The sequence below is a fragment of the Ceratotherium simum genome, chromosome 23 (genome assembly GCF_057802395.1).
Source record: "Ceratotherium simum simum isolate JZ-2026a chromosome 23, ASM5780239v1, whole genome shotgun sequence".
Taxonomy (NCBI): domain Eukaryota; kingdom Metazoa; phylum Chordata; class Mammalia; order Perissodactyla; family Rhinocerotidae; genus Ceratotherium; species Ceratotherium simum.
In genome coordinates, this window is record NC_141922.1 from 33,168,216 (window position 1) to 33,196,161 (window position 27,946).

The following is a 27,946-nucleotide window of genomic DNA, read 5'->3' on the forward strand; positions in this document are numbered from 1 at the left end:
TTTGAATTTTGGCCATGAATGAAAAACCTTGGACTTACTAACCTTTTCTGACAGTTTTTTTTTTTTTCTGTGAAGAAGAAATAGGACCTCCTATCTCACAGGGTTATTTTGAGGTGATAAACTAATTAAAATGCTTCATAAAGTTTCCAGCATATAGTAGGTAATCAATAAATAGTAGTTATCTTCCTATTTGTGTGTTATACTAAGTTTATAAGAGCTACACTCCAAACAGCGCCCAGTAATGGTCATTTTATACCAGCTTTTTGAAATATTCTACCAACAGCAAATTAGCTGTACCTTATTGTAGTAAATCTATTTATATCCCAATGCCTTTAACAACTGCAAGAGACCACTAGATTATAAGTTAGTTCTGAGCAAGGTCCACATTAACCCAAACGAGTAGTGTCACCAATTTTAAATATTCAAGCATTTGCTGATGTTGATGACTTAAAATATAAATGCCAAACTGTCATATTTTAGTAATAAATAAAGCACGATAAAAGTTTTTTCTAAATTCATTACCTTGCCCCTAGTAATATATTTGCAATTAATTTTAAGAAATTTCTCAGTAAATGCTTCTTCCTCTTCAGAAGTTGAAGATACAACTCGTGCAGGTCGAATACCAGTAAAAGTAGATGAGGGAGTTGCTTCTTTCGGGTGAAGTACATCAGGAGTCTTTAAAAAAACAAAAAGGCACGTCAGAGAACTAATTAAAAATAGGCACATTATTAGGGCCAAATGAATAGCTTTCCCCAATAAGTATTCTTTCTTCTCACCATATTCTGGAGGTCAGCCCAAAACATCCTCATGTAAAAAAATACAGGACAGAATAGCACTCAACAGCTGTATTTGACATTCAGTAAAGATCTCTAACACAGCTTAAACTTACATTTTCAATGATTTTTTAATGGAACATAGATATATATATTCATATATATATATGAATCATCTGGAGAATGTTGAAAACTACATCTCTTGTACCCCCACTCTACACATACACATAACACACACACATTCAGCTGCTCCTGAATTAAATCACTGGTCCTGATAAGATTATTTAGTACATCCCTCAGGTGTTAGGAGCAGTGAAAAGGTAGAGTGCTTATCTGTGATACCTAGGAATTCAGCAGAAGCTATTCACTGGAAGAACCTTTTAAAATCTTAAGCTACAGTGAGTTTATCAATACCATTCTACAAAGTCTTTATTAGTTAGATCACAAGGTCTTAACATTTTCGGCGCCATGGACCATTCTTGCAGTGAATGGATCCTTCTCAGAATGTTTTTTTGAAAATTTAAAATAAAATACAGGATTACAAAGAAAAATTATATTGAAATACAATTATCAAAACATTTTTTAAAAATTAGAGTTTTATATATACATACTTTAAATTGGCGATATAGTCATATATATTTATACTTCTTTAATAATACATTAAATAACAAGATCTACTGATGACTCTGATAATTATAATTTTGAAGTAGATGGAGATAAATAACATTCTGTGACATCTACAACAAATCTAAAGTGATCTGAAAATATCTGTGAGTTATATTGGAGACAAAGTCACAGGTAAGCCTGGTGATACTCTATAGTTTGCTGCTTATATTCCTAACTTAAAAAAATGCTAGATTTCACAAAAAATTTTTATATCCAAGTTCACAGACCCCTTAGAACTCATAGTTCCCCCCAAAGTTCAATATTCTGTACAATGTAGGAAGGCTAGACAGATGCCTTTTAATCTTTGTTTTCAATACCTCCATAGTCCAACAATAAAAAAATGAACAACTCAATCAAAAAATGGGCAGAGGATATGAACAGACATTTTTCCAAAGAAGATATACAGATGGCCAAGAAGCACGTGAAAACATGTTCAACATCACTGATTATTAGGGAAATGCAAATCAAAACTACAACAAGATATGACCTCACACCTGTCAGAATGATGATTATTAAAAAGGCAATAAATAACAAGTGTTGGAGAGGAAGTGGAGAAAAGGGAACTTTTGGGCATTCATTCAAAGAACATGAAAACACTAATTCAAAAGGATATATGCACCCCTATGTTCATCGCAGCATTACTCACAATAGCCAAGACTTGGAAGCAACCCAAGTGCCCATCAACGGATGAACGGATAAAGAAGATGTGGTATACATATACAATAGAACACTACTCAGCCATAAAAAAGAAAAAAATCATGCCATTTGTGCCAATACGGATGGACCTTGAGGGCATTATGCTAAGCTAAATAAGTCAGACAGAGAAAGACAAATACTGTATGATTTCACCCATATGTGGAAGATAAACAAATAAACACACAGATAAGGAGAACAGATTGGTGGTTACCAGAGGGTAGGGGTAGAGGGAGGGCAAAAGGGGTAAAGGGGCACATATGAATGGCGACAGATAAAAACTAGACTATTGGTGGTGAACACGATGCAGTCTATACAGAAGCTGAAATATAATAATGTACACCTGAAATTTACACAATGTTATAAACCAACGTGACCTCAATAAAATAATAAATAAATAAATACTTCCACAGAGGCATTTCATACCTTATGGGTAAATGCACAATGCCTGGTAGAATAGTTTTCATAGTAGCAAGGTTCTTCAGATCTTTGAGCTAAAATGTGCCACTTTGTAACTAACACTTAATAGCTCTGATTTGGCCTTTTGAAATAATACACAAAGCTGCCTCCTCTTCATTCTCATAGACTTTGAGATACTTGAAAACAGCTATCAAATTTTAACATAAGTTTTTCTACTCTAATTAATGGATCTAATTCCTTAAACGTCCATAAGGAAAGAATTTTTAGACTTCCTTTCTAAATTTCATATACCCCTCCTAAAACATAGGGATGAATCCCTAGCACTTGGGCAGATACTCAACAGATATTTTTTGAAGGATGCACCGACCAGTATAAAATATTGTAAAACAACTGTATTTAATATACTATGATTACATTTTTACAAAACCTAAAACGGAATTAGATTTTAACAGTGGCATGACACTGTTTAATCATTAATATTTATTAACAAAGTTCTCAATCTTTTCATTTTATTATACAAATTAATAATTTTAGACTAGTCCTGTTGTCTCTGGTAGTTACTATATCTAAGCGTTTTGCATCATATATAAATTCATTTAGCACAATTAAATAAGTGATATTAACAAAAATATTAATGGATATTTATGAATACTTGTTATATTTATGTGTCGTATGGACCATTTCCTTTCATTTTCAAATCATTCATATTAGGGATATACTATTGCCTTAATTTTTAAGGAAACTTATGCTTAGCCAAGTTCAGTAACTTGCCCAATGTGTAAGACGAAGCTGAGGTGCAAATCCATGTTGCCAACACATGAACTGGTGAGCTTCACTGCAATACTGTACACCCTCCCTTTCAAATATTCTTCTAAATGACTAATAAATGTGCAGAGGGAAAAAAAGCCAACGCAGGGCCATCAGAAGGCCTCCTGCAAGTTGGCACCAAGTTATCAACAAAGTTTGTGTATAACTGTTCAGTTACTGCCAAATCCAGTAGACAACATTATCTACTATGTAACACTATTATTCACAAAAACTATGTCAAGGTACAATGTCAAATCCTTTCCTTAAATGAAGATATACCTCGTTGAACAACATGATCTCTGAGGGTCCCTCAAAGTCTCAAATTCTACAACTCAGTATCTATAGCATCCCGATTTGTCAATGGAATCCTATTAAAAAGAATACATGAGATTAGTTTAGCAATTGCCAAAAGTATAGCACAGAAGAGTACACTCTTTTTAAAAAGATCAAAGTTGTTCAGAGGAATCATAATCAGACCTCATTATAACTTACAAACATATACATTATCCAAAGTATCATTATCTCTGTGTAGTTGGTTTTGACCGGTATTTATAGATTCTGATCCTTAATGCAGTGATTTTGAAGCTCATCTGAGTGCTTTCTGAAGCTTCTTTGAGCAATTTTGTTTTAGTCACTAGGGATGGAAAGGTCCTTAAAAATATGGAAGTAAAAACATCTATCTATGAAGTCTCAATTATGGCCCCAAATGTTCAAATGTGCAAAAGCAAAACACTGCTAGGACAAATGACCCAAAAAGGCTGACTTACAGTCATCTTTTTTTGTACAATATGATTAAATCTTATACAATATGATTTGTATAATATTATTATAAATCATTACCAAAAACTAATTAGCAACTCCAAACTCTCCATTTCCCTTCTTGCCTTGGCTTTATTGTGTTTTTGCCCCTTTGTGATTGAAAATATGTAGGAATGTTCTTTGATAACACATAGGTCAGGCATAGTAAGTTTGAGGAGGAAAAACCATACAGGGATAGAAATACCAACATTTATATTTATTTCATACAACAAATATAATATATAATTTAAAAGAAAATGTTTACTTTTAAAGCAATATATATTATGTTTTTTCATTCAATCCAATAGATATAACGGATACCATTTACCTCCTATAAATTATTATGTTTAACCACCTCTCTCCCAGAATTTATTTAAATTTCACTTCTTAAGATCAAGAATTTGAGGCTCTTAAAACCAACTCCCAGAATAAAATAAGATACAAATAAAAAATAAAAATATCAGAGTGAAGAAAAACTGAAACAAAATTTTAAGCATTGTACTTGGGGCTTTGGCTCTGACTGAGCTTTTAGCAGCTAGGTTAATAAAGCAAAGTGGGATAAATTTTTAAATTCTAATTATGGAAATGATGTTCCCATTCAGAACCTAGAAGAAAACTCTCACCCAATAATTTAACCATTTCTCATTTATAATGTTACAAATATAGGGATTTCTTCTATATAAAGAATTGATTTCCTAAAATTTACATATACACAAAGTCCTACTATAAAGTTCTATTTTTTCACATATTAACCATAAAATTGTGTTCTGACAATACCAACGTATGATTATAAGAGCATCATTTAAAAAGTACATATTAAAAAACTCTAATTCCCTAATAAATTGCTAATATTTAAATTAAGTTTAAAAGCACCAAAGCTAAATTATATAATATATAGATGATATAATTTAGCTTTGGTGCTATATAAAGTATCTATATATATAGATGAAATATAATATATAATTTGTTATCTATATATATGGTATTTACAGTTATCTATTATAATATGTAATGTATAAGCTTATGTTTATTATATAATAAAGTATATATATTTTAATATTAAAATTTTGGTTTAAAAGCATGAAAGTTAAAATTATAATTATGTATTTATTATATATAGCATATAAAATATATTTTTATATATTTCAGTGATTTTAAACTTATTTTAAGTTTAAATATATAATATTATATACATATTTTTAGAGAGAGAGGGGAAGCGAGGAGGGGAGGTAGGGAAGGAGAGAGAGAGGCATGTTTGTGACTAGTTTAAGGACAGTATACATCAGAACAATTCTTGAAGTGTATGCAATATGTGACTTCTTCAAACTATCTTGATATTTCTAACTAAATTTTTTTCTAACTTCTTGCATGTCTGCTATTACTTTTAATTAACATCTGTTTTCAGGTATACAGGTATATAACTACAAGATGTCAATGAATTATGTGATTAGTAGGATTAAAATGGGGGGGGGGCTTATTTTACTAGATTTCACAAATACTCCCAAGCTCCCCAAACCTCTAAATTAGCATCATTCTTCTATATATCTTCTCAACTATAAGTGATGAAAATATTCACTGAATGTCTTTTAAAAAAATCTTATTTGACTAGAGTTAGAAAATCTTCTAAAGTTCCCTTTTTCTTAGAAAATAAGGGAGATGAAATTCTATAATATAAATTCTATAAAATAAATTCTGTAATTTTCTTGTAATTTTATAACAGGCAATGTTATAGGTTGTGTCACTCAAGAAGATATGCTGAAGTCTTACCACCCAGTACCTCAGAATGTGACCTTATTTGGAAATAGAGTTTTTACAGATGAAATAAGTTAAGCTGAGGTCATACAGGAGGAGTAGGGTGGACCCTTAATCCAACATACTGGTTTCCTTAAATGAAGAGGAGACTACTAGGTGAAGACACAGACACACAGGGAGAAGACAGCCATGTGACTACAAATGCAGAAACTGGAGTGATCTAACAAGTCAAGGAATGCCAAGGACTGCAGGCAAACACCAGATGCCAGAAGAGGCAAGGAAGGATTCTCCCCGACAAGGAGCATGGCCCTGCCAACAGCTTGATTCCAGACTTCTGGCCCCTAGAACTCTGAGACAAATTTCTGGTTTAAACCCACCCATTTTGTGATCCTTTGTTATGGCAGCCCTAGGAAACTAATACAGGTAACTAATAATTTTTTAAGTTATGTAAAGAGAAAAACAACATATTAAAAAGCCCAGAGAATCTTAAATATTGGGAGTAGAGGAATAAAGGAAAAGCAATACTTTTGTTTACCTTTTAATTATTTTAAACAATACTTCTGAACTATCTGCTATACTTTTATTTTTGCTTTGGTCAAGCAAAAATGTCCTACATTACTTCCACAGTTATTACAAACTTTCTACTTTCTACAATTTGTGACATCTATATTTTAATTTTAGATCATATGTCTCAGTCACAGAGAATCTGTACTGCTAGTCGTCACCACTTCATCAATTAGGCAGTTCAAAATGTGGTTAAGAATGCCACACAAAATCTGCACATAGACTATCAGGGTTTAAACCTCAGTGCTATCACTCAATAACTATACGATCCTGTATAAGTTAGTCACTCTCTTCTCTATGCCTTAGTTTCCTCATTAATATAAGTGCATAGTAAGCACTTTTTAAGTATAACAGTAGCTGTAGCAGTATAATCGCAGCCTATGCTTAAAAAGATGCTTTTAGTGTGCCCAACCTCTATTGCTACTTTATATGGTTTCCTCCTGTAAGACCTTCTGAGCCTTCCATAGAATCTCTTAATAGTATTTTTTTCAAAATTATATTTTCTTATCACCATGTATCTAATCCAATTAAGTACTCTACTTTTCTTATCATCTTTTAGATTTATTAGATAGTGTATACTAAAGAGTGTTTTATATTAAAGAGGATACAACTATCTGCATATTTCATCTTTCAGTTGAGTATATTAATATAAGCATAAATAAAACTATTTAAAATTATTTCATTTTTCCACATTACTTAAACATTTTTCCTCTGAATTTCATCCTGAATATATCACACCAGTAGCTTTAGCCTAAAATGGCATTAGTATGAGTAAATTTAGGTGCAGAAAGGAGAAACCAAAGGAGGTTAAAAAACCAAACAAAAGGGTTCTATATTTATAAAAGGATGTTACATTTAAAGAATCTTACAAAAAGATAGTGTAAAGTAGCAGCTATTACTACACTCACTTATAATGATTAAATATTAAATATCTTTGGGTCTAATTATTTATTGAGCAATAGTAGTTTCTGAGTTATCAATCTCCAGCTATAAAGTGGTAATAAAGAACATGGGTTCTGGACCCAGACTACCCAGGTTGGAATTCTAACTCAACTACTAGCTAATTGAGTGACCTTAGACACAAATTACTTAACCTCTTTGCCTCAGTTTTCTCATCCATAAAATAAATACTGTATTGGTTAGCTACTGGAAGAAACAGATGGCACATCAAATTGAGTGATTTTAGGCAAGTTTAATAACAGGAATATTTACAGATGTATGCAGTGTATACAAAAATCTAGGGCAAACAACAATAGAGGCTTCATTATCATGTGTGGGCCTAAAGAGGTAAGGGGGAGAAACACATGCCTAAACCTAGAGACAGAGCGGGCTCTGTAGCAAGGATTGTCTCGCAAGAGATGCGATGTTGAAGAATGTAGCCACTCTGGGGTGACCTTGTAGGAGGGAGCTAGGAGAATAAATATGCCCCTCCCCACCGTTTCCTCCTATCTTCTGCCAATGCTCTTGAAAGACGAAAACCAACAGAAGCAAAAGGTCAAGGGAGCCCATTAATGTAGTCTACTGCCCAAAGGAGGATAAAGAAGGGTGTAGAATGGATCAAGAGTGGAAAACAAAGACAGCCAGGCCAAGTGCTTATCTCATAAGTTTGAGGTTAAGAATAAATGATAATACTTTTAAAGTGCTTAGAATTATAATCAACACATAGTAAATTTTAGCAATTTATCATTTACATACTCTCACTTTGGTTCTACCTCCTCTCTGTTTCTTCATTAATATGTGAAGTAAAAAAGGGAAAATATTGTTAGACCCTGGAAATTCTCAAAGATAATATTATTATGTGAAAATAAACTATTTAAAAAACCACTGAGATCCTTTATGCAAAAAAATGTCAGGAACATAACATGTTAGCCTCATAGGTAAGCCACTACAAAGCTGAACATTCAGGAAACCTATCAGTGGTTAAGAGAAATATAAACTCTGACAACTTTTGGGAAAAACATATAATAATATTAATAAACATTATTTCAATTAATATAATACAAATATGAAGTATATCTAATTAAACATAAGATTCTTTCTTCTAAGGGACTTATATATAGAATGGAAGACATAAATCCAATAATTGCAATACAGAGATATAAGCACTTGAGACACAGAGAGAGTTATATAGGGATGTTATCTTGGAGTGCAGTAATGAATATATTTCTAGGTAAAAAAAAAATGTACAACTAAAGTTTATAAAACGAATGTTCAAAAGAATTATTTCTAACTATTGCCCACAATCAGAAAGCAGGTGATGGCTATCATCTGAGCAGAGGGAACTTCAAGAACTCTTACGTTTCTTACCTCTTTTTCCTGGATGCATCTCAGGGAGAAAGAATTTATTCATATGACTGGTCATATTAAAGATTACTTTCTGGGCCATCTTTGACAGCACCTGAGTCAGTACAGGTTAAAAGGTCATTCACGTGGCTTTATTATTCTCTCCTTCTCTCTCACCAACATGGCAAAAGTGAAGAAGAGAGCATTTGCACGCAGAAGGAGGCCTGGCCTTGTTGCTCCCTTGAGCTTCAGCACCCTCTTCTCTTTGATCTTATGTGTTTCAATAAAGCCAGTTGGTAGGCAGACTTGGGTTAAAACTAAGGGACAGAAAGGGCCCCACATGTTTCTAGTCAGGCTAGATACTACAGTCTAGCTTTTCAATTCTGCTTTATAGTTTGAAACACAGCTAAATTAACCTAAGGGTACAATGCTCTCCTTTGTCACTGCCCCTTATGAGTACATCACTTTGTAAGTCCCATGGAAAATGGCATAGCCATGTGCAAAAAGGTATTCTTGCATCATCTGGTCCAGCAATACCTATCATTAGAACCTGACTTCAATTCTCATCAATGATGAGGATAAATGTAATATATTCCTTTCATGTGACTGCATTCTAAAGTCAAGTGTTGTCATATTTATACAAATAAGATATCCAACAAATAAATATTTGAAAAAGACCCCATTTCTCTCTCTCTTATACACACACACACATACACACAAACAGAGAAGAAAGTCCTTGGGCAAGAAGAAAAATAGTTATGAATAATATCATGTACTTTACTCCATGAAAGAAGTGGAACTAGTCTAATACTAGAGCTTAGAAACTAATAATGCCTAATAATGTGTAGGCAAATTAACATTAATAATTTGTTTTGTTACCAGTATGCTATTTGGTATCCTAAACTTTGAGTACAAATTGGGGCAGAGAAAAAAAGGATGTCTCCTAAAGTCAGCAGAGCAACACAGAAGAATCTCCCATAGGAGTTTAGCCATTTAATGGAGGAATAGCCTTTTACATGTAAACATAAATGTTAGGTCATTATGAAAATGGGAAATTATAATTATTAATTTACATAGAAAAGGCACAAAAATATAACTCCTTTCAGAGAGATTTTAATCAAAATTATTAAATAAAGTTTGGTTCTTCGAAATTCATTTGTAAAATGTAACATATAGAACATTCACTCCTTAAAAATGCTACATACATTAATCCATGACTAATTACTCAGAATTAATACTTAGAAGAACGACTAAGATGATAATAAATTATTTTTTAAAAGACAGTGTGCCAAAAGTGAACTCAGGAGTTCCAAGTAATATATAAATATTCACAGAAACTGAAATAAAAATCATATTGAACATGGACTTCCTATCATTATACTTTCAAGTTTGTTAGATAAAACTCCTTCCTTAGTTAAATTATTATATGGTATTTATAAGAGAGCTGACGAGTATCTTTGGATCACCACCACCACCAACAGTAAGTCAATTTAAGCTGTCTGGTTTAATAAGAATGTTTCACTTTAAAAACTGGGATTTACAAATTTAAATAACAAAAAGGTAAAATTTTGTTTTAACCATAGTCAAACTAGGATTAAAAAAACATGATGATATATACATATATAGTGAGATTTCTTCAAAGCTATCTTTAAACAAAAGTAGGGACACATACAGTGGTCTTATCAAATTCAGCCTCAGACGATGTTGGTGACAGAGGACTTATGGGGCTTAGAGATGGAGAACTCTCAACACTGGAGACATATTCAGGATCAGGAACATACAAAACCTGTAAGAAAACATTCACACAAAGATTCAGTAAAACTGAAATATTAAACAGATGGTGTTCTATAAGCAAGTACCATTAACCGTGACCTTCAGCAATAAACAGAATAAAAATCTTCAGATGAAAAGAATATTTATTACCATAATAATTCTACCAAAGTAAAAAGAAATGATATTTAAATCAATTTAGACAACTTGGATAATACATACTGTCAGGGATAGGATGGGGAAACAATAATTCTCATATATTATGGGTGTTCCTCTTAAAGGACAATTTGGCAACAGCTAGCAAAATCTACAACGTACATATCTTTTAAATCAGCAATTTTACTTCTAGGACTTTACTCTATAGAAATACCCACATATAAAGAAAGAGAGATATGTACAAGAGTGTTCCCTACAGCAGTGTTTACAATAGCAAAAGAGTAGAAAGAGTCTGAAGCTTATTGTGCCTAAACTCAGTGCAAACTACACACACATGAAAAAGTCTGAGGGGCCGGCCCCGTGGCTTAGCAGTTAAGTGCGCGTGCTCCACTACTTGCGGCCCAGGTTTGGATCCTGGGGGCGCACCGACGCACCGCTTGTCCGGCCATGCTGAGGTAGCATCCCACACACAGCAACTAGAAGGATGTGCAACTATGACATACAACTATCTACTGGGGCCTGGGGGAGAAAAAGGGGAAAAAAAAAAAAAAGGAGGAAGATTGGCAATAGATGTTAGCTCAGGGCTGGTCTTCCTCAGCAAAAAGAGGAGGAGTGGCATGGATGTTAGCTCAGGGCTGATCTTCCTCACCAGAAAAAAAAAAGAAAAAGGCTGAGATCAAGCTGTGCTTCAGGAGAGCACTTCCAAGAATCAAAGTTAACTTAAAAAAAAAAAGGCTAGAAAATTTCTGGGAGGGGATACAAATTGGTAACTGTGGTTGCTTCTGGAAAGGAAACTGTAAGTCTGAGATAGGATAACTTACCTTTAAAAATGAATTTTTTATCATGTGCATGTACTGCTTTGAATATTTTAAACAGCTCTTTAAAACTATATTTGAAAAGACAATTCACAACTCTTTTCAATATGTATTAAGAAAAATTCATACGGATATAAGTGACCATTAATTTTCTCTTCCAGAGCCAATATGATTTGTTCAAAGCATGCAGAAAATTACTGTTCTTAAGTTTTCCATATTATTAACTATACTGCAATGGATACTTTCTGTCTTGCTACTTAACGCTTCTAAACACCAATGCATTAAAAAAAGATACCTGTCCAGTAACAACTGCTCGGGAGAATAACTTATTCAATTGAACAAGTTCGTTGGGCGTTGTATCAAATTTCAGGGCTATACTATTCAAAGAATCCCTTGATTCAACCTGTTTAAAAGAAAAGATAAATTATTTTAATCTGTTAAAACAGAAAAGCTAAACTATAAGGTTTAATGATCATTAATATGTCTATGGACTAATTTACATTTGATTAATAAGTGGTATTTTCATCTTTGGAGACAAAATAACTTGAGAAATTTTGTGTTCTGTTAGCAAATGGTCTCAAATTACTATGATACAGAGTATATGCTTTATCACAAGACATCACAATTACATGTGGGCCTCTACTTCAAGCAATTTCAAAATACAAAATATAATTTACAAAACACAAACAAGTGCTTTTTATTTTACAAAGGCTTTAAAACAATACACTATTTTAAATAGTTTCTAAAACATGTAACTTCTAGAAACATACAATTTTATTTTAACAAAGTATGCCTGTATCAAACTTAAAATGCTATTTCTAATGATCTTTATGTATATATTCTGCCATTTAAATGTATAAATCAGAAAACATATTTGAACCAAAGTTGAGCAATCGGTTTCTGAATCCATTAGTAAATTTTAATAATCATATTTACAGAAATCTTAAGTCATGGGATTTTGCCAGCTATCCTGAAAGAAAAAGTCATTTGGTCAGTCAATATATTCCTTTGGAGTCCTCTATACAGCATAAAGACATTATAAGAGCCCTGTAGAGAATAAAATTAAGTGCAATTAAGTGGTTTTAGTGCACAAGGCATTTATAATCTAGTTGGAAAATAAGACAAAAAAGATTATATAAAAGGTGAAAATCAATTTAAATAAAACAACAAAGTTCTGAGTATGGAAGGAGCACCATATTTGCTCCAAATCGTTCAGGAGAGTCTTTATAGAAAAGATTTAAAGCTAGATTTTGAAAAAGCGGTAGGAATTGGAGAAGTAGAGAGAAGGAAAAAAAACATTCGAAGTGAAGAGAATAGAACTGTCATGTTAGGAGACAGACAAGCACAAAACTCACTTGTGGGATACTGTCTCTTCCTCCTAAACTATCCAGAGTACATTCATGCATTTAGGATTTTAGGAAGGCGAGAAACTAGAGTTAAATCTCAGAAAAGGATGAGATTGAAAGGGCTTTTAGAATTAGGCTACAGAAGAATTTAAAATTCAGAAAAAGTAGATATGTATGTGGGTATAAAAAAGTAGTAAACATATATATAATGGTTTTGTAAAACCAAACTTATGCCAAATACATGGGTTAATAATCTAGTTCTGCTTCCTTACTTCTGTGCAAACTTCCCCATCTAAGCAATGAGATGATTTACCACCAACCTTTTTGAGATAATATGTGTAAAAGCCCTCTGTAAACAAATCTTATTTTGCAGTAACATCTGTAAGTCTACAAGTACTTTCATATTAATTACCATATATTTTATCCTCACAATGATCCTATTAGGTGACGTGATGACGGTAATAAAAAACACCAATAGTTATAAAGCAAGGAAGTTACATAGCCCAAGACGCATCTTAGATTATTAGCAACAGCTCTAGGATTAATGAGACGAGAGAATGGATGCAGAAAAACCAAGGTAATACTACTGCAGTAGATCAGGTTTAAGGTAATAAAAATGTAAAGAAAGAGATTAAGGTATAAGATTTTTAAGTAAGACTCAAGAGAAAACACTCATGGATTGAATGAAGTTATGATGATGGTAGTAACAGTAGTAGTAGGTCAGGGGAGCAAATGTTAATAAGCAAGTGATGCTGAATCCACAAATTCTAAGGTGGATGAATAACAGACTTAAAGGGAAATGAAAACAAGAAAATCCAGCACTGGACAAGGATGGAGGAAGAACTGGTAAGAAGTTTGTTATAACTTGTTAAATATGAAGTGATAGTAGGAAATTTAAGCATCTAGAAAGGTAGGAATAGAAAAAAGCTTGGGTCTCACTCCGTATTATTTATATAGTAAAGTTCTTAAGCTCTCCAAGTAATAGAATGTAAATGGAAAAGTGAAAAGAAACAAGAGAACACTCACATTTGGAATCAAGAAGAGTAGAGCAGCCAACAAAGGAGATGGAGGATACAGCCAAAATGATAGCAATAATACCAGGGCAATGAATCATAATGATAGCAAAATGGAGTACAATTAGTTTCAAAAATAAACAGAGAAAGGAGGAGAGGATATAGTCAAAGAAACAACAGCTAACAATTTTCCAGAATCTGTGAATGACATGATTCCTTAACTGAAAACAATGTAAGCAAGATAGATAAAAATTTGCCTGAATCTAGACTTATCATAGTGGAACTGCATAACTGTAAAGACAAGGAGGAAAATTCAAGAAAAATGTAAAAAAAATAAAGACTGCCTAGAAATGAAGAAAAATAAAAAGGCAACAGAGGGACATAAAACAACATATTAGTATACTCAAAGTGCTGACAGAAAGTAACTGTCAACCTAATAATCTACAGACAGCTCAACTACCAGGAATGAGGGTGCAATGAAGACTTTTCAGACATCGCCTGATTATCCATTCACAGATCCTCACTAAGAGAACTATTAAAGGACCTTAAGACGAAGGCAAGTAAAACCAGACAGAAGGAACAAGGAGCAGGACGCAACACCAAAGAAAGGGCACTGGGTTTGATAACTAAAAAATCATTAGTGACCTTGGAGAAAGCTCTTTCAGTAGAAAAGTATAGGGATATTAAATTAACTAATAAGAAAATGATAATGTATAGTATTTTCAAGGTCTACTTTTGATTCCTACTAAAAGTGATTTTACAATTAAAAACAGTATGTGTGTGTGCCTATATATACACATATGTATACATACATATGATTTTAAATTTAAAACTACCTAAAGTACAAGCTAATTTATACCATATTTAGGTGCTCTGGAAATACATTTAAGCTACATCATAAATATTTTAGAATAAACAAATTTTGAAAGTACAGTGTGATAGTAAAAGTTTTATTTTAATATAGGGAAATATATATTTTCCTAAACACAAAAATCATGTTATATAAATATTTTATATGAAGATTTTACAAATTATAATAAGAATAGAATATAAGACAATAATATCTTACTCAGTTTTAGAAATACATTCGTTTCTTTTAGGATTTGGCACAGGGAATATAACAAAGGATTAAAAAAATAAAGTCTATACAAAGACCTGCTAGATGATGTTTTATAACATTTTTGGTCAATACTTGATTATTTCCCAGAGGTCATTTATAACACTAAGAAAAAAAAATAATTTCAAGTTTCAATTAACTGTCCCCCCAAAATAATGGTCTTTAATTTGAATTTAATTTTGCTACAGATAACACAAGTTTTATTGAATTACAATAAAAAATTGGCAAGCTCTTGAACTCAAAACCAACTTAACTTTTACCACTCACAATCACATGATTACACATGTAGATGACATCTCACGCCTCATGCCTATAATCTTATGCCTTAATAATAAACACTAATGAATACATCAAATTACATTACCCAATATTTTACTGTTTGAACTTATTTTCTCAATTTCTCAATCATGCAGAGAAGGTACAAGCATACTAAATTTAAATTTATAATATGCTTTAAGAAGAGATTCTTTTGATAGCAGTAAATCTAATTCTACCCTAAACTATGTAGTTCCTAACCTTTTCAAAATACTTAGAATCTCGAATTGTCAATTATACAGTACATGAAAATAAAGTGTAACTCAAGGCTTTGAAAATTTGTTCAATTTTAAGGATTCATGGAAAATAATCAAGATTCACATCAAGACTGTTTCATGATGACACAAATGCATAAATTGTTTAAAATTGCTATTTTCTTAATACAAGTTATATTATAAAAACATTAGAAAAACATAAAATAATAACAAAATTAAGCTCAGCTAAAAAATTGCTTTATAACCTGTTAACATTATCTAAACAAACAATACATACATTTTATAAAATAAACAGTACACTGTAGACTAAAGTCCATTTCTTATTTTAATTTTTCACAGTAACTGGAAGTGTGAAAAGCTGACTGTGGGGAGATTTGAGGACACAATATAGGAAAAACCTCCATTTTCAGAGCTAAAGAAGCTTAGCTATAAATCAGTGCAAATAATCTAATGTGAGAGATTATTCTGTAATATTAATATCAACTTATTTTTTAAATATTCTGTATGCATTTTCATTATCATTAGCACTGCTGGGAATATAATGAAGATCACATGTCTAAAATAGTAAATATTTTCCTAAAAGCCTGACCTAATAAAAATTATTGTAGCACAGGAACTTTGACTCCAGGTAAATTATCATCTATATTAAGTTAAATTTGCTGGAGTAACTATCTTTGTACCACACTCAATAAAACTTCTCTTCAAGAAAAAAGAATCCTAAAATAAAATTAAGAACTTAAGTAGTATTATTAACAAAATAGTTATCAAAAGTGAAGTACAGATTTTTAAAATAAGGCAATTAATAACCCTTGTCTTATTTATAGTGTAAACAAAGAATGTCTTCAATAAGACTACTGCAAAGATAAATCAGCTTTTTTAAAAGCAAATAACTTACAGTATACTCAATAGTCCCTTTAGGTTTCTGAAAAGACATTCGTCTCCCATCTTTCTTGTCTAGGGTCTTCTTTTGGCCAGTGTCTGAAAAAACAATGAGGTAAAATTCCTATTAAATTCATTTTCCTTTCAAAAAGGAAAGCAAGTCAAGGATTGCTATACAGAGCTCATTGGGCAGATATCTACTAGTCACTAGTAACACAGTTTGTTCCCTGGGATTGTATGCTCTAAAAAACAACCAACTCTCAAAAAAAAGGAAACGTACTTCCTCCCTGCTTGCTTTAGCAACTGACCAGTATGAAACACTATAACAACTGGGAGTCAATTCAAAATATAAGTAACCATCAGCAGAAAGGAAGTTATTAAAAACTAAATTATGGATTATTTCTTTCAACACATCTAACCCAATTATAATAAACTATATTTGAAGATAGATATTATTATTATTATTATTATTATTAACCAAACCAAGTCTGAAAAATGTATCAGCAGTCCTCACAGGCGAAAATATCTCTATTTCTACAACCATAGTTAAAGACAGAATCTTCTCTATGGAATTATTTTAAATCATTAAATTCCATATTTATATACCATTAAGTAAATTAAGATATGCTTTCATATATAAACACACTTTTGTGCATTTCATCTCAAATAAGGTGCCAACTTTATTTTTCACTTGCTTACCAAGACATTTCACTTGAACATGTCATTATCATTAAGATTACAGTATCTGTTTCAGTTTCAATTTTGCATTAGTGTTAACCTTCTCATCTATGGTTCATGTAACAATGATTGCACTGAATTGAAAAAATACCACTCCTACTTAAACAGTTTAAAATGATTAAAATCAATCTCTAAAAAACTAAAACTGGGGCCAGCCCAGTGGCATAGTGGTTAAGTTTGTGTGCTCTGCTTTGGTGGCCCAGGGGTTGCAGGTTCGGATCCTGGGCACAAACCCATGCACCACTCATCAAGCCACGCTGTGGTGGCGTCCCACATACAAAATAGAGGAGGATGGGCACAGATGTTAGCTCAGGGCCAATCTTCCTCAGCAATAAGAGGAAGATTGACAACAGATGTTAGCTCAGGGCCAATCGTCCTCACAAAAGAAAGAACCTAAAACTGAGTAAGACAGTAAACATAGCAAAATGCTATATTCGCTCTCAACATTTTACAAGATTAAAACGATAGTTTTCAAAGAAACATTAGTTCTACCTAAACCCAAATAATCTAGAAAATATCTATTTCATTGCTCTCCTCCTATCTAATCTTGACATTTTGATCATACTAGAGTTTGTTTATATGCACCTAATTAGCTCAGTTGGGTGAATGGTTCTAATGAAGCACTAATAATAAAAATAATATTAATAATCAAGTTTGAATCCCAAAAGTCAGTTGACTCGGCAACGCTTAAAACAGCTGTACTAAAACCTTCCCGATCATCCAGGCTAACCGAAGTCTCTTATTAATCACACAGCATCTTCATGTCTCCTTCATAGCATATGGAACAGTTTTCAGTTTCTATCTTTTTTTAATCTTATTCACTAAACCATAACTTACAAAACATCGTGCTTGCTTTGTTTCACAATGCCTCCTCAGCATCTAATCAAAGGGCCTGACACATGGCAAGTATCCAATTTGAATGAACTAATGTTCTGAAGCAACAACTTGACTGTATCTAGAACTATCATAATTCTTATAAATTGTCATTAATTTTCCATACAGAAAAGTAGACCAAGGATTACTGCTCATCCATTACAATGCTAGGGGAAAAAAAACACACATATATATATCCTACTTTTCTATCCTAAATATTTAAGGAACTCTTAAAAACTGAGGAGGAAAAAAAGATGAAAACTCAGGAAAATAAGCAAAGATATGATCAGACAATTCAATGTTCAATCTAACTCATAATTAGAGAAATGAAAATTTAAACTACACTGAGATACCATCTTACCTATCAGATTGGTAAAAATTCAAAAGCTTGACTACATATTATTTGGCTGTAGAAAAAGAGGCATTCTTCCACATTCATGGTGGGAATGCAAAATGGTACAATTCTTATGGAAAGGAATATTATTTTGCTTATCACTATATCTAATTTTTCTCCACTGAATAGCATATATTTAAATTTGATTTTCTTATAATAAAACATTAAAAGTATTTCAAAATAAAGTTTTAAATAGCAATTTAGTTCTGCTATTTCATAAACAGCAGAGGGAGCCAAAACCACTTTCCTCATTTTGCAATTTAAATTTCTTAAGCAATGCAAAAATACAATTAAGGACTACTTTTAACTAATAAAATGCATCCCTCCTTAATTGATTTCAGGAATAACCATTAGTCTACACTTACTTTGCCTAAAAGTAGTTTTTCAATCTGTGTTTCATAATATCCCAAGAGTTCATTAAACGTTTAATCACAATGAAGTTTGCAACTGCTCTATCATTTTTAAGAGTTCACCATGGAGTGAAGAGTAGAGCAAGAAAACTAATATATCAGCTTTCCACAGCTGAAAGTTTGAAATAAACTGAAAACATTCACTTGAATAACTTAAAATTATAAAATATTCTGTAATACTTTTATCTATTATAAAAATAGTTCTAAATTTTAATAACCAATATTAAAACATTTATTCATAAATATAAGTACCAGAGCACAATGAAATAACTGACCATTCTATCACTATGAAAATACAATCACATAACCACAATATGTGAGAGTTGAAAGTGATCACAGTTGTTACCTAGTCCAGTCTCTTACTAACCTTATAATACCTTTTTAAAGACAGTTGCCAGCAAATATGAATCTAGATTGGGAGTACAAAGAGGAGAGGTCCTATTCTTATTCCTCCTAAAAGTCATTACAGTTTAGAAATATATAGATATTTGTGATTTATTTAATAATCAAAATAATAGTTAACATTTATCAAGCACCTAGTATATGCCAGGCACTGTTCTAAGTACTTCATATTTATTACCTTACCTAACTCATCAACGGTATAAAGCAAGTATCCTTATTATTTCCATTTTACAATGGAGGAAACTAAGGCACATTTCTGCTTATCACAACTGGGGGAGTCTTACTGGCATCTAGTGGGTATATAGGCCATGGATGCTGCTAAACATCATGTGCTAAACAACGCACATGACAGTCCCCCCATAACAATGAATTATCTGTCCCAAAACGTCAACACTGATGTGGTTGAGAAAACCTGCTATATACTTACCACCTAATATTATGCCTGTCATATAGTTAGGTGTTCAATAAATATTTGATAGATAAATGACTATATAAGACTTTCCCTGAGATACAATTATCTTGGTATAGTGAAAAGAGCAAGCGAGTTAGATTTTACTCCATCATTACCAGAAGTAGAAACTTAATATATGCAATCTAAAGCAATAAATTCCCATTTAAACTGAGACCTACAAGTTTTGATACTTTGTGTTTTAATAATTCAGTCTAAAATATTATATGATTCTACTCTAATTTATTCTTTTGTGATTTAGAGAATATTGCTTAATTTGCCAACCTATGACAATTTTTAACATTTATCTTTTGGTTACTGATTTCTAGCTTAATTGCACTGTGGTGAAAGAAAACACTCTAAACTAAAGTTCAAACTTTTGAAATTTGTTTAAACTTGCTTTATGATCATATGTAAACTTAGTAAATGCTCCATAAGTGCTTGAAAAGAATGTATTCTGTACTGTAGGGAAGTGTTATATGCGTGTCTGTGTGCATGTGTGTGTATGCATACATGCACACACATCTGTCTCCATATCCATCATCTTCAAATCTTCTATATCCAAGTTGGTTTGCTTTTGTATGCTTATTCTGTAAATTACTCATAGAGGTTGTTAAAATCCCCCACTATGATGGTGGGTTATTTGGTTCCTTATAAGTCTCTCTACTTTGCTTTCTACCTTTTGAGACCATATTAGGTTCATACAAATTAAGAATTGTTACGTCTTCCTGGTAAGTTGAATCTTTCCCCAGAACACTTTTTCCCTTGAAGTCTGCTCTGTCTGATACTAATATAATTATACTAACTTTCTTTCCACTAGTGCTTGCTTTTTCTTTCTACATACTTTCAATCTTTCTTTATCCGTCTGCGTTAGATGTGTCTCTAAAGTAGGACCTTTTTACTTGCCTATTTGTGCTATTTTTTATTTGTTTGCCTGTTCTGTCATTCTCCTTTCTTGCCTTCTTTTGCAGTGAGTATTATTTATTAATTTTCTGTTTTCTCTCATTAATTTGGAAGTTATACATTCTTTAATGATTCTGTTAGTGGTCATCTCAGAAATGACAGCCTGAATTACTGATTTATCAAAGTCTAATATTAACTAGCACTTTTATCCTGTTCCTTGACAAGTAAAGATGTTTAAAACTTCCAAGACTTATATGCAATTGTACATACTTTAATTACATATATGTGTATAAAAATACTATAAGATATTATTATTGTTCTAGACAGTAAACATTCATTTAGTTTTATCCTCATATTTACCATTTTTATTCTATCTCTGGGTAATTCCACAGGGAATAGAATTCTAGGTTGGCAGGTATTTTCCCCTGCCTTTTAATTTCCACTGTTTCTGTTGGGAAATCAACTGTCAACCTTATTGCTACATCGCTGACTATTTGTTCTGATTGTTTTTAAGATTTTTCACCTTTGGTGGGATCTATATTGATTCCATTAAGAGTGTGTAGGGATGCTTGAATCTGTGAATTAAGTATTTCCTCAGTTTGCAAGTTTTCATTCATTCTTTTTTTTTTTTGTGAGGAAGATCAGCCCTGAGCTAACATCCATGTCAATCCTCCTCTTTTTGCTGAGGAAGACCGGCTCTGAGCTAACATCTATTGCCAATCCTCCTCCTTCTTTTTCCCCCAAAGCCACAGTAGATAGTTGCATGTCATAGTTGCACATCCTTCTAGTTGCTGTACGTGGGATGCCGCCTCAGCATGGCCGGAGAAGCAGTGTGTTAGTGCGCGCCCGGCATCCGAACCCGGGCCGCCAGTGGCGGAGCGCGTGCACTTAACCACTAAGCCACGGGGCCGGCCCCCTCATTCATTCTTTATTAAATAATATTTCTGCCCCATTCTCTATCTCTCCTCTCCTTTGGGACTCAAATATACCTACATTAGAACTTCTCATAGTATCTTGTATTAAGCTTACCCTCCTATATTTTCCATTCTTTTGTCCCTCTCTCTTTATTCTGGATATTTTCTTCTGACCTATCTTTCAACTCACTAATTCTTTCTTCTGTGGTGGCTAATTTGCTGTTAAATCCATCCACAAAGGTCCTAATTTAGAGGATTACATTTATTAGTTCTAGAATATCCATTTTTCTTTTTTATGGTATCCTTCTACAAAATTCTCAACACATCTACTTTAAGTCTGATAACTACAATATTCAGAGTGCCTGTGGATCTGTGTCTATTCTCTATTGTTTCTGATGTCTTGTCATGTGTCTTATTATATTCTGTGTGCTGGATACTAAATTTGCAAAATTATCTGTAGACAGAATTTGACACATAGAAAGTTGTATTTCTCCAGAAAGGATTAATATTTGCTTCTGCCAAACACCTGAGGACACTAGCAATACCAGATATTGTTAATGAAGTTATAGGAATGACGATTTGAAGCTGAACTATCACCCCACGAGAGCCTAGCTACTTCAGTTTTCCTGTATCCTAAGGTACAGCATTTTGCAGTCCTAAGTGAGAAGAGTTCACCCCTGTCCTGTGGTGGGTCTTGTACTCTGTCCCTGCCCCCTTATATTCATAATTGTCAAAAGCACCTTTTAATCTCTCAGTTGCTGCTTCTGGAATCAACACATCCCCCAGGGAAAAAGCAATCCTAAATTGGAGCTGTTCTTCCTTGGGCCTCTGTGCTCACTCAGATCCTAATCTAGTCATATCAGTTAGCTTTCTGATACCCTCAACAGAATTCATTTTATTTTGTTTTGGCCCAGCTTTTTAAATTGTTCTCAGCAGAATAGTTTGAATTACCTAGGTTGCTATTATCAGACTCAGAAGTCCTAAAAGATTTTTAAGCAGAGAATTGGCAAAGCAGTATCAAAACTTCAAAGCTCACTTTGGTAATAGAATGGGAAAGGCAAACTGGAGGAAGAAAGCAAGCCTGGAAACCAACAACGAAAATAGTATGAGATCCACTTTTAGCATACTAAAAGACCCTATTATAGCTGAATACTATAATTTTGACAGTCACTACTGATAAGTTTCATGACTTACAATTAGTGAGCTGGGAGTCAATATTTTCAAGACAATAATATAGATTTTAAAACTTTAAAAGCATCTGCTAAACTAAAAAAGATGCTGATAACAGCTTTTCTAATTAACTGATTTCCTCATTATACGAAAAAATGCCTGTATTTTCAACTTTTCACTTACTATTGACTCCTCATCCATAATCAAACGAAAAATAAACCAAAAAATCCCTCAATTTTTATTCAACTTGGTAAGTATCCTCCTCTAGATATCATCCTATCTTTCTACTTCTTCTCATAGTTGAACTTTTGGAAATAAGAGTCTACCTTCACTGTCTTTACTCCATCACCTCCTACTGATTCCACAATGCACTGCAATGGCTTCTCTCTTCCCAGTTCACTAAGCCTGCTTTGGCAAAGGAGAATAAACTAAGTGGCAAATTTGATGGGCTTTTTCAATTTTATTTTATTTGATCTTTGTGAAGCATCCAACCAATTCCTTCTCAATGTTCACCTTTCTCTTTATTTGGTAACATCTCACACTCCTACTGGTCTCCTACCCATTAGTTCTTCCCCTTTAGTGCTCCTTTCTGCTATCTAGTCAAGGAAATTTTTGGTGGCCTGCTTCAAAGTAAAAAGGTTCATGATATGAAGTGCTATAGAGCCCTGCTGCTTAAATTTGTGTTCCAAGGATCAGTAGCACTGGCATCACCTGGGAGCTTATCATGAATGCAGAATCTCAGGCTTCACTCCAGAACTACTGATTCATGACTGATTTGTATGCACAATAAATTTGAGAAGCACTGTTAATAGTGCTTTTGAAAGGATCAAACTTGCAGACTGAATAACTGACAGAAGAAATTCTTTCATATACAACTCCCTACTCATGACAACAAACTAGCAATTTTCAAATCTTTGTCAAACTAATATAATTGTTTTCTAAAGCAATCACTGTACTAGACTACATTATTATTACTAAGTATCCTGTATTCCTCCGTGGGGAGGAATAAAAAACAATCTGTACTATCCCAATGATGTCAGACATGGCCTTGTGACTTGCTCTGCCCAATGAAATATGAACAGAACTGATGAGTCTTCCAGGTAGAAGTGTTAACACCCAATGCTGTACTTACGAGCTCTCTTTTCTCTCTATCTCAAGACCAGGGCTGTTCTATATAGTGGTTGCTCCATCAACATGTATCCTAGAGGAAAGATGTAATTCCTAAAAGAGTATTACACAAACTCACATGTGTGCACACAAATCTGGTCATTCTCATTTCTACTCCCTGGTTAAATTACAGTGCTTTGAAAATAAAAGAATTCTCCAGGAATTCAGGCATAAAAAGCAAATCACCTACATAATAGGGAAAAAAGAAAACAGTCTAGCTTGCTTAAGGCTTCTTTCCTGAAACATTATTCAATGCCACAAGACTGAAATTATGCCAACTGTATCTAAATAAAAGCTCCAGGAAAGAGGGGGACATGCCAAAAGGACTAGTGGGGAATACCGAACAATAAAAGTTATAAAAATGTAGTTGAAAAATTGTGAATGTTACAAGTATGGAAAAGGTAAAAATAATATAATGAGTAAATATTAGAAGGTGAGGAGAAGAAACATGGGAGATGAAACTGCTAATGTCATCTCAAAGAGTTAAATATATCCCACCTAAACTAAAGCAAGAATGTAACAATAATATCAACCTCTTAATATTTCTTAAGAATCTGCTTAACTTTAGACACACCTTTTAGGGAAATACTTTCATATTGCAAACAAATATTATCTTTCAGTCACTTGTTCCTTCTAACCATCCATCCATTCTTCTATTTGTGTATATATATGAAGAGATTAGATCTTGACAATAACGCCTACCCTAATATTAATGATGTCTCTGGATGGTTGGATTGGAGGTGGCTTTTAAATTTTAATCTTTGCAATGTATGACTTCTTCATAATTAGCATGCACCAGTTTTACAAAAAAAAAAAAAAAAAATTTTGTCTTATAAAAGACTGGAAGCAAATATACCAAGATTCTATCTTTAGCATTTCTCTCTCAAGCATTTAAACACGCCTTCTTTTCAGGAACTTTTCATTGTCAGCTCAGTTTTCTTTTTTTTTTTGGTGAGGAGGACTAGACCTGAGCTAACATCCAATGCCAATCCTCCCCTTTTTTTTTCTTGAGGAAGATTGGCCCTGAGCTAACATCCATGCCCACCTTCCTCCACTTTATATGGGATGCCGTCACAGCACGGCCTAACAAGCGGTGCATCAGTGCGTGCCGGGGATCTGAATCCGAGAAACCCGGGCCGCCGCAGCGGAGCGCGCGCATTTAACCGCTTGCGCCACCAGGCCGGCCCCATCAGCTCAGTTTTCTTAAGGTCTCAATCCTATCTAGAGGTTGGCATACAATTTAAACATGCGTCTCTTTTCTTAACCTAAATCATAAAACAGGGGCATGCCCAAAGCACTTGTGAAGTTAAAAATAAATAAATAAATAAACCGCTAAACTCATCAAGACTCAGTGATTTGATTGATTGAGAGAAACATTATTAAGCAAAATAGTCAGTGGTTTTTAACCCTACCTACACATCAGAATCACCTGAGGAACTTAAAACTGGTTGAACTTCAAGATTTGGATTTATGATATACTCTGAATATTGTCAGATCTTAGAGATCTGATGCTTAGAGCAGGGCTTCGGCATCAGAATTTTTTAAAATCTACCCAGGAAATTCTGATGTGCAGCCACTGGTGAGACCCATTGATCTAGAACAATGCTGTTCAATGAAACTTTCTGCAATAATAGAGATGCTTTATATCTGCATTGTCTAATATGGTAGCCACTAGCCTTGTGGCTTTTGAGTACTTGAAATGTGAGCAGTGAGACTGAAAATTGAATTTTTAATTTCACTTAAATTAATTTAAACAAATTAATTTAAATTAATGCCTAGTTGCTACCATATTGGACAATGCAAATATAGAACCTAGAATCCAGATTCCTCAATTCAGTTCCTCACTAGTCACATTTCAAGTGTTCAATAGCCACATTTGCCTTAGCGGCTACCATACTACACAACCCCAGAAATACGGAACACTTCCATTACTGCAGAAAATTCTATTGAGTAGCACTGCTCTAGAAAATCTAAAATCTAGAGTCTTGACTGTATGATCTAAAATCTATAGTTTATAATCTAGCACCTACCCCTCAGTTAAGACACACCATGAGATAACTGCATATCTGGATTAATTGCTTTGGCCCTGCACAGAACTGCTTTCACTAACCTGCATTTTGTTGTTACACCATTGAACTACATTAAAGAGCGGTGTTAAAAAAATCGCTTTTTGAAATTAGAATCTGTATTTACTATAAAGACAGTAAGGACACTTTTTGCTATATTACAGTTCCATGAGAATTTCTCCTTTTTATTCTCACTATCAGGAATAGTTGTGTTCTTCTTGCCTGCCTAAGCAACAGGTTTATCTTTATCTTAGAACACTGTGACTTATGTCTGATCACATTTCTCTTTTCTCACTGATTGCTAGAAAACAAAGGCAAATTTTTGGCCTTTCTCTAACACGTGAATTTGACCTTAAATCACGCCCCTTTTTTGTACTACTACCATTCATTCATTCAACAAAATGTATCAAGAGTCTCTTAATGTAAGTTTGCTGGTGGCCATGAAAGGAGGCTTTATACACAGAAAAAACTATTTGCAGTTACTTTACCTTTTAATTAATGTTTGAGTCATTGAAGTACAAATATGAAAACCTAGTTTTCCCTTAAGCCTTCAACTATAAAATATATTCTATTTATAAATCTAGTAAATTTCACACATTTTCTAAGGTGCTTTTGATAGTTGATCAACTCATACGGAAAACAAACCAAATAACCTTAAATAATTCTATTTATGAACTTGGGTAGTTAAATTCTCTCACATACACTAAACTGCATTTATAAATTTACTAAATTCTTATTTTAAACACTTTAATTGCCTCTAACAAGTAAACCTTTCTAAGAGCTTAACTCTAGTAAATACATTACAATAAATTTTTAAATATGAGTGTTAAGTCTCTTAAACATTCCAGTAGTTTCTAAATTTAGCCAAATACTTTCACCTTTGAACTTCAAATCAAGTGAAAAAACAAATTACACAAGTATTCATTTTAAATTAGATTCACAACACTAATTTGTATGTACTCTAGTAGGTCTAATTCTCTGAAATATATCAAATATTTTAAAGATCAAATACATTGATTATTCCTAAACTTAATATAAAAATATTAAAGCTAAGCATTTAATAAATTTCATCACTTCTATATACTTCTAAGACTTACCCACTAAGGAAAGTAGTGATTCTCAAAGTGTGGTACCCAGACAAGCAGCATCAGCATTACTTGGGAAATTGTTAGAAATGCAAATTATGGGACCCAACCTAGAAGTACTGAATCAGAAACTCTGAGCAAGGGGTCCAATATTTTTGTTTTAACAAGACTTTCAGGTGATCCTGAGGCACACTAAAGTTTGAGAATCATTGCTTTATTGTAATCTCAACTACTCAGAGGCAGTTTTGTCCTAAAAGAGATAATACAAAAGACTTGAGTTCAGCTATCCTATAAGATGAGCAGGAATTCTTAAATAGGCAAATCTGCCTCATGCTTGAGAACCACTGGACTAAGGAAACAATCTTATGAACTCAAACTTAGTTGAAGTCACCATCAGAACAGACTGAGGTTGTTTATGAAGAAGAGATTCTTCTCCCCCTCCTACCTCAGGAAATGAGACTAAGACTGCAGACATCTAGGGTTATCTTCCTCCGTCACTGACCAACCAACGCCGTGAGCTGTTTTCTTAACAGTTACTGTGTCATCTGGTACTTCAAATCCTTTAGAGGCACTTGGTCTTTCCTGATAGACTACCTTGAAGATAAACTGCTATCTAACTCTTCCAGATAATCTGCATCCGCAATTTCCAACCTAAAATAGATATATCTAACTTTTCTAACCCCTTCATTGGATTTTGCATTTGCAGCTCAGTCATTTTAATAACTTCATAATTCTAAAGAAATTTCAATGACAATTCATCCTATCTTTTACCTAATTTAACTTGTTTTAACTTTAACATCATACATGATAGAATTCTGCATTTTTCTCACATTTTTTTTTTTCCTGTCTGACAGGCCATACCTCTTATAAATATGAAGGTAGAACTCAAATGGACTCTACATCCCTTATTTCTTTGTCTGGCTCAGTTTCTTCATCAGCAAAATGGGATAATAATACTACCTATCTTATAGAGTTATTATTAGGAGTAAACAAA

At 33.1% G+C, this 27,946-nt stretch overlaps 1 protein-coding gene across 7 annotated transcripts in view; it reads right to left on the minus strand.

The window, feature by feature from the left end:
- Positions 1 to 27,946, minus strand: part of OXR1 (oxidation resistance 1) — a 508,823-nt gene that overhangs the window by 52,238 nt on the left and 428,639 nt on the right. For all 7 annotated transcript variants that reach the window (XM_087447551.1, XM_004431253.3, XM_004431252.3 and 4 more), the window contains 4 exons: positions 16,399 to 16,481; positions 11,793 to 11,900; positions 10,429 to 10,542; positions 523 to 675 (listed from right to left, as the gene is read on the minus strand). In XM_087447551.1, the coding sequence (XP_087303677.1) occupies positions 523 to 675; positions 10,429 to 10,542; positions 11,793 to 11,900; positions 16,399 to 16,481 (458 nt within the window). The remainder of the gene's footprint in view (positions 1 to 522; positions 676 to 10,428; positions 10,543 to 11,792; positions 11,901 to 16,398; positions 16,482 to 27,946) is intronic.